The 19,396-nt window shown below is 39.4% G+C and overlaps 1 protein-coding gene across 1 annotated transcript; it reads left to right on the top strand.

Moving 5' to 3' along the window:
• Window positions 1-7,075: 7,075 nt before the first annotated feature.
• Window positions 7,076-17,968, top strand: LOC133884881 (uncharacterized). The gene is made up of 7 exons (XM_062324463.1): window positions 7,076-7,130; window positions 7,408-7,574; window positions 13,570-13,812; window positions 15,485-15,552; window positions 15,663-15,691; window positions 16,066-16,104; window positions 17,219-17,968. Exons 1-6 carry the CDS (start codon window positions 7,076-7,078, stop codon window positions 16,083-16,085), a joined length of 582 nt encoding a protein of 193 aa, XP_062180447.1. The 3' UTR covers window positions 16,086-16,104; window positions 17,219-17,968.
• The last annotated feature ends 1,428 nt before the right edge of the window (window positions 17,969-19,396 follow it).

Genomic DNA, 19,396 nt, shown 5'->3' with positions numbered 1-19,396 from the left:
CTTGGTAACTTGTTCTTTATTCATGCATTTAATGTCAATGATTCAATCTTATGTAGATTACATCATAGCATGACAATGACTTGCGAAAATTTGTTTTTCATACCAGTGTCCAAAAACCTCTTATTGCAAATATGAGCAATTTGAAGTAGCATATTTTTTATGGGAACTCTATAATCATGTTTATGATTCATCCAATCCCAAATATGCAAAATAATTCATATCAAATGCTTGAGTTGCTCTTATATACAATATTGATGAAATTTGTTCTTACTCTACTTTAATTGGCTCTATTGAACATATAAGTTAATGAGATGTTGACTCTCTATGATAAACACAATATTCGTTATAATATCAACAATTTTTCTATGTTCAACTTTGAGCATAATCCATTACACTTGTGTTTTGGATATTTATTTTAGACTCATGTTTGGCTTGTCTTCAAATTGAATTTGTTTCAATTGGCATTTATTGGTATCTCTTTCAATTGGTATGATTTGAATTTTCAATTGGTATCTTTTGTAGGTATTCAATTGATTTTCGTTGAAATTTTAATTGGTATCTTTTGCTAATGCTATTGCATTTGAGGATATATCTTTCGATTGGTATCCTTTTGAAATCACATTTGATATACTTTAAACCCCTTTATTCCATTGTATAGCATGATCTTCTTACATAGTTCACAATTGGATAAGTGCAATTGAGTTCACTCAAATTATGAGAAATGCACATATCATAAAGAGTTTATACTATACATAGTCATGTATTAGCTTTTGATGATTTCCTCTTGTGAGATAGGGCTAATATGCTTCGAAGAGAATTTCCTTTTGTCAAATCAAAAGATTTTGGAGGAGAATTTCTCCTTTTAGCAAGTCATCTAAAATTCTTACCAATTTGATGTCAATTGGGGGAGATTTCATTTCGATGATTCCATTTTGGTATTGATATCAATTGAGGAAAAAAATTGGACTAGATGTTGTATTTTGTAAGAGGGTTTTGCTTATGAGGAAGAATAGATGTTTTGTGTCTAAAGAGGATGTAAATTGGGGGATTTTAAAAGGAAGTTTTGCTTTGCTTGAGCATATTTATTTTGATATATACTTTGTCATGCTTGCTTCATATGTATAAATGAAACTCCTTTCGAAATTTGAGATAGACAATATATGCAATAATATACAAGATTCATTCACACATGTATAGATTGTGGGAGAGTTTACTATCTATCTATCTATCTATCTATCTATCTATCTATCTATATATATATATCGGTTTTTAGTTACATCAAAACATTTGTGGTATTTGATGCTAGTAAAACTAGTTTTGTAACCTTAAGTATCTTTGTGATGTTTGAAGTTTTCGAAAACTTTTTCTTTGTATGCATTCATCATCGTATGAGATGTATAGTTAGAACTTTAAATTTTTTTAATATAATCATCTGGTGAGATTGCCATCAATTACCAAAATGGTGGAGATTGAAAGTGTATCTAGCCCTTATGTGTGGTTTTGATCATTAATGACAATACATATGGACTAACAATTGTGTTGAGATTCGTTAGTAGGTTGTTACATAGGTGATGCATGGAAAAAAGATATGTATGAAGATGAATGGGCTCTAAATTATGCTCGGGTAAGTTAATGACAACACCTATGAATTAACAATTATGTTAAGAATTGTCATTAGGTTATTCTATATAAGACGCATAAATAATGAAGCATGAATTAGTGGAGAAATGCCATGAGTTCAAATAATTGCATCAAAGTGATTGAGATCTTAGTGATGCTTACAAGAAGAAGAAGCAACTTGAAGAACGAAGGATAAGTTACATGTGGAGATCAAGTAACTAAAGGTATGTCATTATCAATAGAGTTTTATGGACTAACCCGTGTGCTATGTGCTTGAAAATGAGTAGAGTTAGGTTCCATATGAAGAATGCCAATAAACATGAAGGCTAAGTTACTTGTGGAGATCAAATAACTTAACTTGTAAAGTTATCAATTATGTTTTATGGACTAATCCATGTGCTTTGTGCTTGAGAGTGAGTTGGGGGTTAGGATCCATAAAAAAGAATGAGTTGAATTGAAATCCAATATGCCAAGAGTGAAGACTAAATATTGAACTTCATATTTGATAAAGTGAATTCATTGATGATGTCGGATATAAAGTTATTTTCTATGGCAAGACAGTGAAGGGCAAGTGAAACTCGGTTGCGATGGACTATCCGATGGTGAAGATCAAGCAAATTGCTTAGCACCGAAGGACCAAGACGGTGGTGAAGAGCGAGTGAAGGCTTTGCGCCAATATCGTGCGAGGCCATGAGAAGCTACAAGTGATTCACATCAATCACATGAAGAATCAAGAAGAGATGGAGTGAAGATGATATAAAAGTTAGCAACCCTCTAAGTTTGAAGGAAAGAAGTGGTACTTGAAGGTATTCAAAGGCTAAAGTGGTTCAAACGAGTTTTATCTTTGAATTTGAGTACTATGTTTGCCGCACTATTAAGAGGGATGTAACGTATAGCTATTTGTCTACTTAGTAAGAGTTCGCTTTAGAAGTCTACTGCGGAAAGTGTGGAAGTGTTCGAATCAGGTTTTGGAGTGTTTCTAGTTTTGATCCAATGTGTTTGAGATCATGAATTTAGTAAGGATGTGTAGCACTCTAAATAAGCTTTTCGTAGAGTCCAAAATCGTCGAAATCAGACATTGGGGGTCAAAAGTTATCGCTTTTTTCAGAGGATCCATTGTGCTGAACTCGGAAGTTCCGGGTTAACTTGGAAGTTCCGGGTTGTCTTGAAGTTCCGGGTTAATTCCATGTTGGTGTTCTCGGTTTGGGCCCTTTTAGTTTACGCAGAAGTTCCGGGTTAAGGTCCTCTGTGTGGTTTAACTCATGTAACCCAGAAGTTTCGGGTGAACCCGAAGTTCCGAATTGTACTAACTTTTGGACATAACGATTATTTTTTAGAGGTTAGGTATAATACCCCCTCACCCCTTTTGAAGGGGCTGTTGCTTGGGGCACAAAAGCAAAATATTCTAGAGCCAAAAGAACTTCTTCCCATTCCGATTTATTGTGAGATTTGAGAAGAAAAGTGAGTTGGGTTGAGAGATTGAAAGATTGAGTGCAAGTGAGCTAATCTCTATTCTTGAGCACTTGAGTTTATCGATAAGAATTTTATCATCATGTGTGTCACTTGAGTCTATTCTTGAAGCTCCTATGTGGCTAGGCGTCGCCGATGAGAACCCAAGGTTGTAGTGTGCAGTGGGAAGTTTGTGAAGGCTTCGATTTCGCCTCCGCAAGGAAAGAAATCAAGAGTTGAAGCCAAGCTCAAGTGTGACCGAGCTTGGAGAGAAAAAGGATTGAGAGAGACCCGACTCAAGTGTGACCGAGCCCCTCAACAGAGACTTAGGAACCTCTAAAGGAGGTGTCCAAACTTCGGGAACAAATATTGTGTCTACTCTCTTGTTTCTGTGTACTTGAGTTCTTACTTTCCATTTGTGCATATTTGCTCAATCTACTTGTTCTTGTGAAATTGTTTGTAGGTTCTCCGTAGATCTACTTGTAATCATCATTTGGAACACACGACTTTATTTAGTTTGAGCTAGAACTCATTAGGCGTACTTTAATGTCAATTTTCTCTGTCTGAACTCAGAAGTTTCAGATTGAATCCGGAAGTTCCTGTGAATAGTAATTCTAGAAATTCCGGATTGAACCTAGAACTTCTAGTGAACAGTATTTTTAGGATTTTCAATTAGGTGCGTATCTTTTGCAAGATTTGAATAACCTTTGTCACCTTAGGATTGCAACCTTCATACTTATTTAGGGTGATTGTGCACTAGTTAAACCTAGCATATTTAGAATTTCACTTGTTAAAAATCCATTAGTTTATTTTCCGTTGCAAGTTTAGGCCAATAGCAAAAAGGGGACGAGTTTTTGTAAAAATGCCTATTCACCCCCCCTCTATGCGACATCATTATCCTTTCACCTGTGCACAAAGGATCATGGGTCATGCAAGAACCATTATCTGCGTCCTTTCAATGCGGCTACCTTGCAAGGCAAGGATTCCTACTCGGTGTACAGGAGACGCAATAACGGTCACCATGCAACAGTTTGAAAATGCCAGGTGGACAACAGGTGGATCGTCACTTACAACCCTTACCTCTCGCGTATGTTCAACTTCCACATCAATATTGAGGTTTACTCGAGCATAAAAGCTACCAAGTACCTGTTCAAGTACATATGCAAGGGCCACGACCGGGCGTCCGTATATGTGAATGAGGCCGACAACAATGACATCGATGAGATCAAGCAGTACAGGGAGGCGAGGTGAGTTACCCCTCGGAAGCCTTGTGAAGGATATACGGCTTTGACCTCAGCAAGAACTCTCCATCTATGATGCAACTACAACTTCATCTTTCGAATATGCACATGGTTTCGTATCGAGGGGGGCAGGACATACATGAGGTGCTCAACCGTGATGATACTGAGAAGTAAATGCTAAAAGATTACTTTGAGGCAAACATAGAACACGAGCAAGCAAGAGGCATTCTCTACCGTGACTTCCCCGAGTGGTTTACTTGGCAAACAAGGAAAAATAGAAAGTTTTGAAAACCGAGGAAACGAGATGGACAAGTCGGTAGAATTGTAATAGCCCATCCAGTCGAGGGGGGAATGCTACTACCTCTGGGTTCTCCTGAACCACGTGACGGGCACCACATCCTATGAGGACCTAAGGACAGTTGATGGCAAGATCCTACCGTCCTTCCATTATGCCATGAAGAGAAGGGGTCTGATTGAGGTAGACAATACGCTAGACGAGTGCCTCATGGAGGGCGAGTTATTCCAGATGACATCATCACTCTGAAGGCTATTTGCAGCATATTGGCATTTTGTGAGCCTAGGGATGTGCGTAGCCTCTGGAACAAACACCTTGAGGCAATGTCGGATGACTACCGCTGCACCAATCAATGTGCACACACAATCGAGCAGAAGGTTTTGATAGATGTCAGGAATATGCTACAGTCGATGGGAAAGGATATAAGATTGTTCCCTCTTCCTGAGATTGATGTGGCACTTGGCATGACAAACGGTGTGCCGAGGGAGATAATCGAGGAGCCTATGATCAGTGTGGATCGTGAGCTCACAACCCTATCTAACTCCCTCAACATCGAGCAGAGGGTCGCCTATGATGAGATTCTAGCCGTGGTTGACAGCGGCGATGGAGGCAGGTTCTTTGTTGATGCCCCAGGAGGCACGGGGAAGATTTTTCTTTTCAAGGCACTACTTGCCACGATCTACGGCCAAGGGAAGATCGCCGTGATGACGGCTATGTCTGGTGTTGCCGCTTCTATAATGCCCAAAGGAATAATCGCGCACTCACGATTCAAGACACCCACTACGTGAAAAAAGCTCAAAAGTGACGGGTCATAATCTAAATGGGTGACAGATTTTGCACCCATTACCCCTGACGCGTCACTGATGACTAGTCATAAGTGACAGGTACGGATCCGTCACCAATAAGATTATTGGTGACAGGTCAAAACTTAGTCCATCACTAATGAATGTAATAAGTAACGGATCATAACTGTGACCTATCACTTATTACAAGTCATAAGTGACGGGTCACAGTTATAACCCATCACTTATGATTGGTGAAAGGTTTTCACACTTTTTGGACACAAAAAGAAGTAAAAAAAATATTGTTTCACCCGAGCCAATCCAACTCAGGGCCATCACCATTCGCCACTTATCCCTTGCTATTTTTCAAGTTGTTTTCATAGTGTGCGTTTCGTGGGAATCGAACTCGCGACATACCCTCGCTCGCGTAGCAGCCTTACCACCTCTCCCTCGCGTGTGTTCTGAAGGTAGCAGGATATTTTATCCTTTTAACCTTTTTGCTCAAGGTCATGAGTGACGGATCATAACTATAACCCGTCACTTGACAGGTCACAGTTATGACCAGTCACTAATGTTCATTGTAAAATTGACACATAAAACAGTTGACCCAGAGTGCCTTCAGTTAAACGGGTATAACTTTTGCGTACGGACTCCGATTTCAATGTTTTTTTGACTCTATGAACATCTACAGAAAAAATTACATCCATTTCTCCTTGACTTTTTCGGGTTCGATGAATTTTTTGAGGCAAAAAACGGCTTGGATGATTGAGTTCTCTCCCTCGGAAGTTTCTGCACCGTTTTCAGAACGTGCGTTTGTGTCTATAGAAGGCTCCCTTTAAATCAAACTTGAGTAGAAATATATAATGCTTCCTATTCTAGTGTTACTAAAATGAAAAAAATAAGAGAAAAATAACATAAAAATAAAAATATTTGTGAATACACTACTGCAAATCAAATTGCTTTAGAAATGATACTTGCTTTTACCATTTTACTACACATTTTATGGTTTACAAGTAAATGCAAATTTTACTGTTGGATACAGGAAATTTACATTATTTGACAACTATTATATAGTTATTATTTTATATTAATATAGTAGCTAGATTTATAATTGATATATTATGAAGGATATATTAGATATGTCACAACTATATAAAAAAATTGAAGAGTTGATGGGCTCTAATGTTTCATCAAACTGATTGACTAATATATCTAATGATTGATGAATTAAGATTCCTTCATCTATTCTGTTTCATCAAACTAGTCATTAGTGATGAGTCAATACTTAACTCATCACGAATGACTCTCTAGGATGATCCGTCACTGATGAGTTAGTAATTAGTGACGGGTCAGAACTTGACTCATCACTTATGAATGGCCTAAGATGACCCGTCACTGATGACGAGTCATAAGTAACACGTCACAACTTAACTTGTCACTTATGACTGGCCTAGGATAACTCGTTACTGATGACGAGTCATCAATGATGGGTCACAACTACGACCTGTCACTTTTAACATAAGTGACAGATCATATTATGACCTGTCACTAATTTCATGTCTCATTTGTTTGTTTTTCACGTAGTGACCTCTGAGCATTGATGATGGAGTTTATGTAGTTTCACAAAGCAGAGTGGGACGACAAAGCTTTTACAGGCGGCATGACTGATTATGTGGGATGAAGCCTCCATGACTAAGAGGCAGGCGGTGGAGGCCCTGGACAACAGCATGCGCGACATAATGGGTTGGCCAGATGTCCTGTTAGGCGGTTGTGTTTGGTGGTGACTTTAGACAGGTTCTTCCAGTTATATGAAAGGGGTCAAGATCTCAGATAGTTGATTCGACACAGTGCAGGTCCTACCTGTGGGAGTGCATGCGACACCTAAGACTCATGCATAGCATGAGGGCTCAGAGCGATCCATGGTTTGTGGGATACCTACTGTGCATCGGTAATGGCACCGAGGTGGCTGATGGTGATGGCAAAATACGTCTTTCTAATGACATATACGTGTCGTATACAGGAAAGGACGTAGACCTTCATAACAATATAGATAGCGTGTTTCTGATGCTCGACGCTAACCTGACTGACCCAACCTACATCAAGTTGAGAGCCATCCTGTCCACACAAAACAAGTGCGTGTATACGTTTAACATGAAGATTATTGGTTATTTCCAAGGGGATAAGATGGTATACCATACAATTGATCGCGTTGAAGATGACCCCACAACTACTACCCTACAAAATTCCTTAACTCTCTGACCCTAAACGGGCTGCTTCCACATATGCTGAAGCTCAAGGTTAATTGTCATGTCATACTGCTCAGAAATATTGACCCCGCCAATGGACTTTGCAACAGGACAAGACTTGTGATCTGGAGGTTCCAAAGAAATGATTTTGATGCAAAGATTGTGTTCGGGCAGCATGCTAGGAAGAGGATTTTCCTGCCTCGTATCCCTCTATATCGCTCTGATGCTAGGAAGAGGATTTTCTGGTTCAAGCGAAAGTAGTTTCGGCTCCTATTTTAACGCACTAGCATTCAACTAGTAGTATAAAACATGTGTATCCTTAGGCTCACACGAGAAGTCAACATTAGATACACCTAGGGTGAAATGGCGCTCTCTGATGTGAACCGGCATCGAAGACCAGGTACTTGTCATCGACGATGGCGTTGCCGACGGCCCTATGTAGCCGCGAGATGAGGTTCTCAAGCTCAGCGAACTGGACAAGGCCGTCGATGGTTATGTAGCTCAGGCGATGCCACCTGGAAACCACCACGGCACTACCCGCTGCGTGCCACTTCCTGTAGGGCTCTAGGATCAATGGGTTCCACTGCACCAACCATTGCAAACGCACGACCGACAGTGGACCCACATCTTGTGCTAAGGGCTCTAGCAAGAGCTTGGCTAAGTCACCAATGGATAGCAACCATTCAAGCCCATTTAGCACCCCTCCGGCAAAGCCCAATTCGTGAGACAGTTGAGACCACCAAACACCAGTCTATACTCAATGCGACTACGAGCAATGAGTTTGTACCCCTACTGGCGGCAGACCATGGACGGTGCCCTTCTCGGTTTCGACTTGTGGTACTCGGCAGATCCCGTCGGCCGTCACCCTGATTCAGTGATTCCCTCGCCTTGGCGGCTCCCTTAGCCCCTATTGGATTCGCAATGTCGCCGATCCCCAGCCAACCTGCAGGCTCACGGACTTGAATCCCCTCCGCTGGTTCGGCCCCTGCCGCCCTGCATCGGCTAGCTGGCTCCTTTCTTCCCTAGCGGCTGGCACATGGCACCCTGAGGCCCGAAAGACGAGCAGTCCCTTGGCCTTGGGCCTGAGCCCCTGACGGGTGACGCCGCTCCACACTTCGGCACTTGGGCAGTTCAGCATAGGCTCCCCTTCAGGCTTCGTCAGTTGTATTGGATGGCAGCATTTCAGCAGGTTGCTCCCCTTCAGGCTTCATTGACTGACGTCTGACGACTTAGGTTGCTCAGATAAGCAGATTCAGATTCACTCATGACTCATTCACATAATATTTTGCTCATTAATTCAGCATCCTATGAACAAACTGGTATGTTCTATATTTTTAAATTTACCATTTATATTTTTGTCAATTGTCATGCAGTTATTATTTATACATCTTTAAATTAAAAACCGGTGAAAAATTTAGCGCTTAGAAATTAGCACCTCTTTATTGAAATCTTGTTCCTCCACTAACGACCGGTTTGGTTAGTCAGCTTGTGACGCACGAAAATCATGGGGATCGGAGGTGGTTTGATACACCCAAGCCCAATTTCTGCATGTAGCGTTGTGGAGGACTAATCGAGCCTAGAATTGGAGGCTCACAAGCTTCTCTCGCCTCTACATGTATCGTCCGTCAATACCTGTCGCGCATTACCTGTTCACGCAGTAGCATGTAGCCTTTACTCTATACTACAACCCGTCGGCTAAGGTTTTTGTCTACATAGATTGGTTACACGCTTAAAGAATAGACAACGCGTCCCTGCAACAGTGCACCACTCTGCTTCTTCCTCGCCCACCTCGCCAACTCCGGCCATAGGCCTAGCCTGATTCTCCCTTATGAATTGCCACCCCATCTCCCAATTATCGCCTCCCATCCCCTCCCGTTCGATCCGCCGGGCACCGTGTTTATAGCACATGGCGGCACCCTTCATCATTCACGGCAGCACCCTGTGGCGTGCTATTCAAATATGGGACCATGTGGCTCCTTCCTTCCTGATCCGGTGATGGCATGGTCGTGCTCCTCTTGTGCGGATTCGGTGTTGCCAACCCTTTTGTGTTGCACTTCTCTTTCTACCTCTCCCTAAAGAAATCCCAAGAATAATCTAATACATGACAGTGAAGAAGGATTGCATGGCGACAGGGGCAGATCCAACATAGATTTTTAGAGGGGATTGGGCTCAATTGCATAGCAAATAATCGATAGTTTAAAGCAATGTCAGAACTCAGAAATACTCCAAGTTGGTCCAACCACGATTTTGTTCTTCACTTCTTCCTTGGTTCTAGTCCGAGACTCTGAGTAACCAAATGCCAAAAAATCAAAGGGGAGCTCCCAGGTGCACCGAACGAGTAGGGGGCTCAAGCCCCTCCTAGATTCACCATTGCAAGCGCCACACCTACATTGTGTGTGTTGAACCCGTGATGGCGGTTCCGGTAGCCCAATGGTGAGACCCGGTGCGGGCGGCCCTAGGAGATGGTGCTCTGCATCCATGACATTGGTCTCTTTCTCCTTTTTGATCTACTCTGTATGAATGTATCTCATACAATTGCATTGATTAGTGAAACTGGAACATTGCTAATACAAGGCTATGGTTGCTTTGACTTGAATTTTAGGATCAAAGACAATCTCAACAATTTCTTTTCATTAAACATCGTTGAAATATATGTGTTCTGCAGTTTTTCACTTTGTTAATAGTTGGATTTGTGGTTTAATCAGTGTCGAGGGTCAATCCTGATATTGATTTCAGGGTGTACCGGTCGGTGGACGTGTGAGCAATGCTTGTGGCGTTCATATGTTTGTAATGGACTAAAAACACAAAGGGATATCCAGGTTCAGACCTCCTAAAGGATAACAACTCTACATCATGTGTATTTTATTACCCGAGTTTGTGAACTAGTTAGAGATTAGTTTTTCTAGCTCTTGCCCCTATCCTCCTACAAATCGGGTCTTCCTCTCTTTATATACTAGAGAAAAAGAGAACTTACAAGTGGACCACTATTTAGTGGACCCATATCTGGCTAGATATTCTTTTCTTGGATCATTATCATGGGGAACCTAGTGAATCCAGCTAACCTTGAGAGCTCTGCATGCCCGTCCCATCCGTGGCATATCGCCGTACCTGCCTCCCATGGTCGCCTAGCCTGTCCCATCGCCATGCACCGCAGGATCGTCTATCAAGCTGTTCTATCCCTGCGCCTCGCGAGTCTACCTGCAAAATCATCCAGTTGTCTGGTCATTCTGCAGATCATACCCATCTGTCGTGTGGCACAAGCTGGTCCACAACACCCCACTCCGTAGCAATTAATGCTACAGGACAGGATACTGCACATCTGCGCCGACCACAACTTTGTTCGGTGGAGGAGGTGCTTCGGAAAGAAAAATACTTGAGAAGACATCAATAAATATGATTATATATGTTAGGTATGGACATCCTGCGACCAATAATGGCTGGTCGCTGGACCATATTATATCACAAGGAGGATTTCTTTAATCGGGAGCGAGGAGATTACCCTGATCTTGTGGGTTTGAAAATAGTGTCTGAGCTTACGAGAGACCATCAGAATGGCGTACAATAGCTTATGAGCCTGTGGGTATCGAGCCTTCGTGTTGTGCAAGACCTCACTGACGTAGTATACTGGTCACTGAAGATCTTTTCGCTCGATGAATAGCGACGTGCTTACGACCTGTGTGGTAGCTGCAATATAGAGCAAGAGCACCTCGTCTGGTCGAGGTGCGGTCGGTACAAGAGGAGAGGAGAGATACCGTTGTAGATCTTGGAGGGCCATTTTTTTTTTCTGAGGTCCATCGAAAGTGTTTGCTCTTCTTCAGGAGCTTGAAAAGCGGCAACCTATTTTCTCCTAACCTTGAGATGAATCTGATCAAAGCTATCGCACATTTTGGACTTCTTTTAGCCTATTCTAGGATTTATCCTGTAGTTGCACTATGCTGTGATTTGCAAAAGTCGAACCACTATTCACACACAGGCATGCACGGGCGCAGCTTGGCGCACCGAACTACCTAGTAGCTAGGAAAGCTGCACACAGACCTGCAGTGTTTCCCCAAAAAAAAAATAAAAAAAAATACACACGCCTAGCAGCTGGCATCGACCTACTCCGACAAAAATATTACATCGTCTATCATTAACAAAAAAAATATTGCCACACGTATAGGCCCCAATTCGTTTATTTTTTGCAAAAAAATAATGGTCATTGCCACCCAATTCGGAAATGCTACAGCTAAATTCCTACGTGCTGACTAAGTTTGATCCTGACAAGAGCCTGGCGTGGATAGATCCCCTACTCCAATTAAACGGAGAAAACCCGAAATTCTTCGGCGGTTGCACGCGAGCATCTCAATTCGTGTAAATTTGACCGAGGCGGTACATAGAGCATAGTAATAGTCTGATACAAACTTCTCTTGTTAATTTTTTTTGAAAATTTTTTCTCAGTTTTTTCCTCAAAAGTTGTGAGCTAATTTTTTCATAAAGTTTTTTTTTTGCAAAAGTTTGAGCGAAAACTTTTCTGAAAAGTTTTAACAGAAAAGTACTTTTCAAAAATGGGAAGACGGGAGAGAAAATGTTTCAAAAAGGAAATGTAAGGACTGTCGGGTGGTTCGTGCGAACGACTGCTCGTCCGCGCGCTGATTAGCAGTGTCCGAGAAAATCGACTCAGTACCTGTTTGTTTTTTACTGTGATGGTAGATTATAGATTTTAAAAGTTAGAATAAAAAATAAACAATTGGATTTCACATTTTATAATCCAAAATCACAATTAAGATCGTGGCAAAATCCACGAGTAAGAGGAAATATGATTTTTTAAAAAATTGTAAGGACTAAAAATATGAGAGTGGATATACATTTATAGCAAAATTACATACAAATGCCACCGGATATATCCGCGCCTCACATCGTTCCCGATCAAGGTTTACGTTATCGACCGGAGCTCTGGCGGTAACCGAAAATTGCGATTACCGCGGTAACCGCTCGAATTTTCAATAAATTTCAGACAAAATTTATTTGAATAAATTTAAAATTTGGGGGAAAAATTACGATTTTATACGCTCGGTAACCGGTCGAATTGGACCGGTTACCGAGCGGTTTTTGCGATTTATCGAGCGGTTTTCTCAAATTTTCAGTGAAGTAAAAAAACCCAAAAATTATCTCAATCTTATAAAAATTAATAACTAATCCATCTAAGCTTCAAATCAAGTGAAACAAATTTTGTTGGTTTCCTTGTAACATGATCTACATGATAAAAGTATTTATACTCATAAAAAAGTTCAAAATTTTCTATGAGAAAATGTATTTGTTAAATCAAGTTAAATGCATAGTTTACTCTTTGCTAATCCAAAAATCATGAAACTAATTTTGTTAGTCTTCTTACATGATCCTATGTCTTTTAAAAATACATGAACTCATGAATTAGTTATTGTAACATGCAGGATTGTATAAATGTGTTGTGACTAGATTAATTCATAACCGATCCATCACACCTCAAAAATTAGTGAAACCACTTTTATTAGTGTATTTATACTATTATTTACGTAGTAAAAATAATAGTAGACATGAAAAAGTTACTTACAATGCTGTTTCTTAACATATTCACTTTATGCTTGTGAACTTTGTAAAAATTATAGAGAAATTAATAAAACTCTAAATAAGGTGAAATCAATTTTAAAGATTCTCTTAAGATATGTTATATACAAGAAAAATATGTGTTTTCATGTTAAACTTTTCCTTAACATGAGTTAATAGCTGAACCGCACGCTTCAACTTTTTTCATTTTTTTTCAAACTTCCCCTCTATATAATATGATGCAAATGACATTATTTTTGAAAAATATTTTCACAGAAGGTCTTCGAATTGTGTATAGTTTTTTTAAAGATTTTTTTTGATTTTTTTTATTTTTTGAATTCAAATTCGGTTATCGTTCGGTTTCTAAAACCGAGCCTGACCGAGATGACCGGTTACGCGATTTTTGCTCGCCGATTGGTAACCGTCGAATTTTGGAACCCTACTCCCGATCCCCCACGCCCCCTCATCCAATTCAGCTCTCCGGCGATTCCCGTCGCAGGCCAGCCGTCCCATCGCCGTCTATCCATCCCACAGCCATCAAGTCCCGCCACCGTCCATGCCGACAAGCTCTCGCCGCCTGCACATCCTCCCCCATCATCCCCATCGAGCAGCTCCAGGTACGCCCATGGTTCAAAAAACCGACGGTAACCAAGCAAAAATCGTGATAACCGACCTTCTCAGTCCGGTTCGGTTCCAGAAACCGAACGGTAACCGAATTTAAATTCAAAAATTTCGAAGAAATAAAAAATAAAAAACTTCAAAAAAAATCTTAAAAAAAACTAGACAATTCTAAGACCTTCTGTGAATTTTTTTTTTCAAAAATAGTGTCGTTTAACATGCAAACACATATTTTTCTTGTGTAAAACGTATCTTAATAGGATCTTTAAAATTGATTTCACTTTATTTAGAGTTTTATTAATTTCTCTATGATTTTTACAAAGTTCACAAGTATAAAGTGAATATGTTAAGAAACAGCTCTGTAATTAACTTTTTCATATCTACTATTATTTTTCCTACGTAAATCATAGTTGTTTCACTAATTTTTGAGGTTTGATGGGTTAGTTATGAATTAATCTAGTCACAATATATTTACATAATCATGCATGTTACAATAACTAATTCATGAGTTCATGTATTTTTAAAAGACATAGGATCATGTAAGAATACTAACAAAATTAGTTTCATGATTTTTGAATTAGCAAAGAGTAAACTATGCATTTAACTTGGTTTAACAAATACAATTTCTCATAGAAAATTTTGAACTTTTTATGAGTATAAATACTTTTATCATGTAGATCATGTTACAAGGAAACCAACAAAATTTGTTTCACTTGATTTGAAGCTCAGATGAATTAGTTATTGATTTTACAAAATTGAGATAATTTTTAGGTTTTTTTTGTTGAACTTCTCTGAAAATCGAGAAAACCGCTCGATAAATCGAGAAAACCGAACGGTTACCGATAATACGGAAAATTTGAGAAAACCGCTCAATAAATCGCAAAAACCGCTCAGTAACCAGTCGAATCGCGATTTGTTTTCCAAATTTCAAATTTTGCCAAATAAATTTTGTTCAATTTTTTTTAATTTTCGATCGGTTACCGCGGTAACCACGAATTTAAGGTGAACCGTGGATACGCCTCCCTCTGTTCTCCCAATTTTGCACCAAGTCCGTTCTCCCTCCATTCTTTGTTTCTTGTTCGCGGATTCAGAGTTCATCTACAGTGTTGGATTACCAGGACAGATTCTGTTGGTCTCCCCTTGATGAACCCCATCACCTGGACCTTCAACGTTACTGCCAGAAGAACAAGAACTAGTGGGCTAGTGGACGGCCAGCAAGGGAATCGTAGCCTCGTAGGAAGCTCCCTGTAGCTGTCGATTTCTTTCTTCGTGGAGCTATGACCGCGTGCTCTCTACTGCGCTTGTTCTCTTGATGTTCTCTTGACAGATCAGTGCTTTCCCTTAAATCGCCAGATAATGTGTAAACCATTCTTGTTTCTGTTGAATCAGTGACAGGCTTTGTATAATGTTTATGTATGTCATATGTGAGCAACGCAGACCATTAGCAATTGGTACACTCTTGCCAGCACACTTTGTGGAGGCGTAGTTCTGCATGGGTATTGTTCGATGAATTGCTTCAAAGAACTGCAAGAGCTAGAGTATAGTGTTTGCAGTTTGTGCGCAGTGAAAGATCATAATGGTCGAGTGCAACGGGAAAACTTTCTACTTTTTAGACCTTATATTTTTACTCCAATATGGCTTTGCCCTTATGGTGAGAAATTGCGTTGGCAGGCCTGGATGTTTGTTTTCAGCTTGATAGGCCTGGCTCCCCTTGCAGAATGTGCCAGCTTCCTGAGCGAGTAATTACACAATTCTTCATCTTTCTGTATTCTTTTTCGTGTATAATAGGTTCACTAATCCTTTTCCTGTATAGGTTCACTGATCGTTACTCTGATTTCTGTCTGTGCAGGCATATTGCCGATACCGCAGGACCAACGGGTAATTAAAATCTCTAGATGCTGTTTCGTTAAATTATGGAGCAAAGTGCACGACAGAATTTAGTGCGCACAAACAGTTTATTATATTAGTGCAATCAAATCGATGAATCGTGAGGAAAAATCTTGTATTCAAATACTTTGGTACATATTACAGTATTATTTCTTATGACAAAAACAATACGTAAAGTGTAATATGACTTCTGTAGCGATATGCCTAACCTTATTAATTTTTTCCTATGACCATACATTGTATATTTAACCTTATTCTGTAGCCATACGTTTCTTTAAGTTGTTTGGAATAGCATCTACATTTTTTTTCATCAAAAGAGCTCCATTATTTCTTACTAATTGCATAATTATTTGTGAAAAAAATAGATGGAGGAAACAGATGCTGAAAAATTTGTTCCAGATAAGGTAAATTAGGACACATTTCATAATATGTTGTTTTGTGAAATTTGTGTGGAGGAAATAGATGTTCGGAATATGCCTCTTGGAAATCTAAATATCAAAGGATATAAGAATCTACATGACAAGTTCTTTGTTAGGACAGAAAAGAGACACACAACGCTACAATTTAAAAACTGATGGGATAGACTGAGGGACTTATACAACTTATGATTAACCATTAATAAAGCAATATGACTTAGATGGTATAATATTAAAGGAACACTGGTAGCAAGCAACAGTTGATGGAAATAGCACACTAGGTAACCACTTTTCCATATCATTTATTCTATTTCTTTGTATTGTAGCCAAGACTGAAATGCATAATACTCTATGGTTTTCAAGGACATGAAGAATGAAAAAAGCTTTAGAATAGGCCACCTAAAAATCTCACAGAACTTGAAAGTATGTTTAAGAATAGTCATGTTGATGGTTTTTCTTCTTGTGTTCCGAGTGAAGGAGTGGGAGAAGATATTAATAAAAAGGCCGACAAGGAACAATTGGATAATGATGAAGGCCTTAAGAAAAGTAGCATCAATAGGAAAGGTGCCAATGAATTGAAGCGATGTGCGCCTCCCAATACTAATAGCCCTAAGAAGCATAAGAAGAATACTATGGTTAAGATAATGAAAGGCATTTGTAAACTATGCAGTCTTCTAGTGCGGTATCTAACAAGGTGATGCAAGGTTCATTGAGGTCGGAATCTAGTAAGGAAATGATGGGTTTGGTTGTGGAGTGTGGAGAAATACAAGGAAGTGAAGAGAATTTCATGGCTAGTAAGCTTTTTGTTAAGCTAAATATCGTGATACACTCCTCACTTTAACCACCAAAGAAGGGAGGTTCAATTGGTTGAAGAGGTGGTGCGAGGAATATAAGAAGTAGTTATTTGAACTATCTTTATTTGTGCCATTTGAACCAACTATCTATATGTATTGTTGTTATTTGAACCATCTTTATGTGTATTGTTATTATTTGAACCATCTTTATGTATTATTGTTATTTGAATCATCTATATGTAATATTGGTTGTACCCTTACTACTACTTGAGCCATAAGTGTAACCTATCTTTTATATTTGTTTGTAGATGAGTTCAAATGGTGGTGATGATGATGATGATGCAATATTTGAGATTGTAATTAGTCAACAATGTTGTCTTGAACAATTTAGAGCGATATCATGTGCTTTTGGTATGTACTATGGTGATAAGTTCTTAAACAAGAGGAAGAGGAGAGAATCTATTATTTTAGGTTTTGATTAGGTAATGAACACCTTGAACAATTCGATGGAGTGCTACAACATGTTTAGAATGAGTAGACCATTGTTTGATAGGCTACATGACTTGTTGGTATCAAATTATAGTTTGAAGTTAACTAGAGCCATGAGTTCTATTGAATCTTTAGGCATATTTGTATGGACTATTAGGGCACCACAGTCATGTAGCCAAGTTAGAAACCGGTTTGAGAGGTCAACTAAAATTATTAGTAGGAAATTTCGTCAAGTGTTGGATAGTATCAACCTCCTTGATGCAGATATTATCAAACCAAGAGGATCCAAAGTTCAAGATCGCGCATCCTAGACTTGAAGATCCATGTTTCTTGCCATAATAGATGGCACGCATGTACCTGTTGTTGTGCCTTTCTCTATGGTGGTTGCACACGTGGGACGCCATGGATATTCAACGAAGAATATGTTAGCCATATGTGACTTTGACATGAGGTTCACCTTTGTTGTTGCCAAATGACTAGTCTCGGTACATGATATGAGGGTGTTCAATGATACTTTATGCAAATACGGTGACAAGTTTCCATATCGCCACAAGGTATATTTTCATATTATCCACTTTTGTTTCACTATAACATTATCATAAGTATTTATCATGTTACATGTCCTTTTTTAGGAAAATATTATCTCATTGACTCCGGTTATCCTAATCGAGTGGGGTATCTAGCTCCATCCAAATGAGTGAAGCATCATTTACCGGAATTTTGACAAGGCCCGCATCCTAGTGGTAAGAAGGAAAGGTTTAATTATTTTGATTCATCCCTTTGCAATGTGTTTGAACATGAGTTTCGAAGATGAAGTGGAGAATATTATTGGACTTGCCTTGTTATCCTATGGTTAAGCAAACAAAAATAATTATTGTATGCATGGCTCTTCACAAGTTTATTCGAGAAAGCGCTTTAATAGATGAAGATTTTGAAAGGTGTGATCAAGACGTAAACTATATCCCAAGTGAGGATCAATAATCTTCATCTCAAAGAGGTGGTTGCAATGGATTAGGAGGCGAAGATGGAGACATGAATACCTTTCGTGATAATCTTGCTAACGCTTTATTTTCTATAAGAGAGTAGATTGTTACTATCCTTGATGTCTATTAGAGGATATGTTCTAGGGACAAAAGTACAATTATATCAATGGTGTTATCTTTATTTGGTGTGTGATTACCTTCCTTTTCTTCTTCGGTTATTGCAAGCCTCAACACTCGCGTCAATTTCATTATTGTAAGCCTCATCACGAGCTAACAAAAGTGAAATAGATGGGATGTAGTTACAGTAGTCAACACTCACGTCGTATGGAGTCCTACATCATATATGAGCTAAAACTAGGTTTGGGGATCCAACTATATTCTAAAACTCAATCCAACAGTTGAGGTTATTATAGACATAACACACAAAAAGCAACCATCCAAGACATCCAGAATCCATGGTTGCCAAACAACACTCAGCTTTTTATAATCCAACTTTTCACAATCCATTTTTTCAGAATCCACAATCCAGAATCAGATTTTCAGAATCACAATAGAAAACAAACATGCCCTCAGCGACGCCACGTCACGAGCGCGGTTGCAGCCTTACGTAAACCGGTGAAGGTTACGTCAAGATGTAATCTTGGGCGCTCAGGCATCATGGTAGCTGCAAGTTCGCGCGCTTCGATAGCATGACTTGTAGATGAGCAAATGAGAAAAAAAAACCTAGAAACATCTTATTATACATGCTCTAAATAAAACTTGATCTGTAATCTTCCATGAGCTATATTTGTTCTTCGAGAAGAAGAATAGTTGGTTGGTCAAACTTACACTTGCACACAAAAGAAACTCCACTTATGGTTTACCTTAGCAGTAGCGTCTTACACATATCATCAGCTTGCTTTCATCCATTTTTTGGGATCTGAATCTGACAAGCAAAATAATCAAAGATACAAGCAAATGTACAAGTCTCTTGATGCGAAAAAATGTCACATCAAACACTGAGCACCTCATGTG

This window comes from Phragmites australis, chromosome 1 (genome assembly GCF_958298935.1).
Source record: "Phragmites australis chromosome 1, lpPhrAust1.1, whole genome shotgun sequence".
Lineage (NCBI taxonomy): Eukaryota > Viridiplantae > Streptophyta > Magnoliopsida > Poales > Poaceae > Phragmites > Phragmites australis.
The sequence above is the reverse complement of the archived record's forward strand: the minus strand, read 5'-3'. Positions and strand labels throughout refer to the sequence as shown.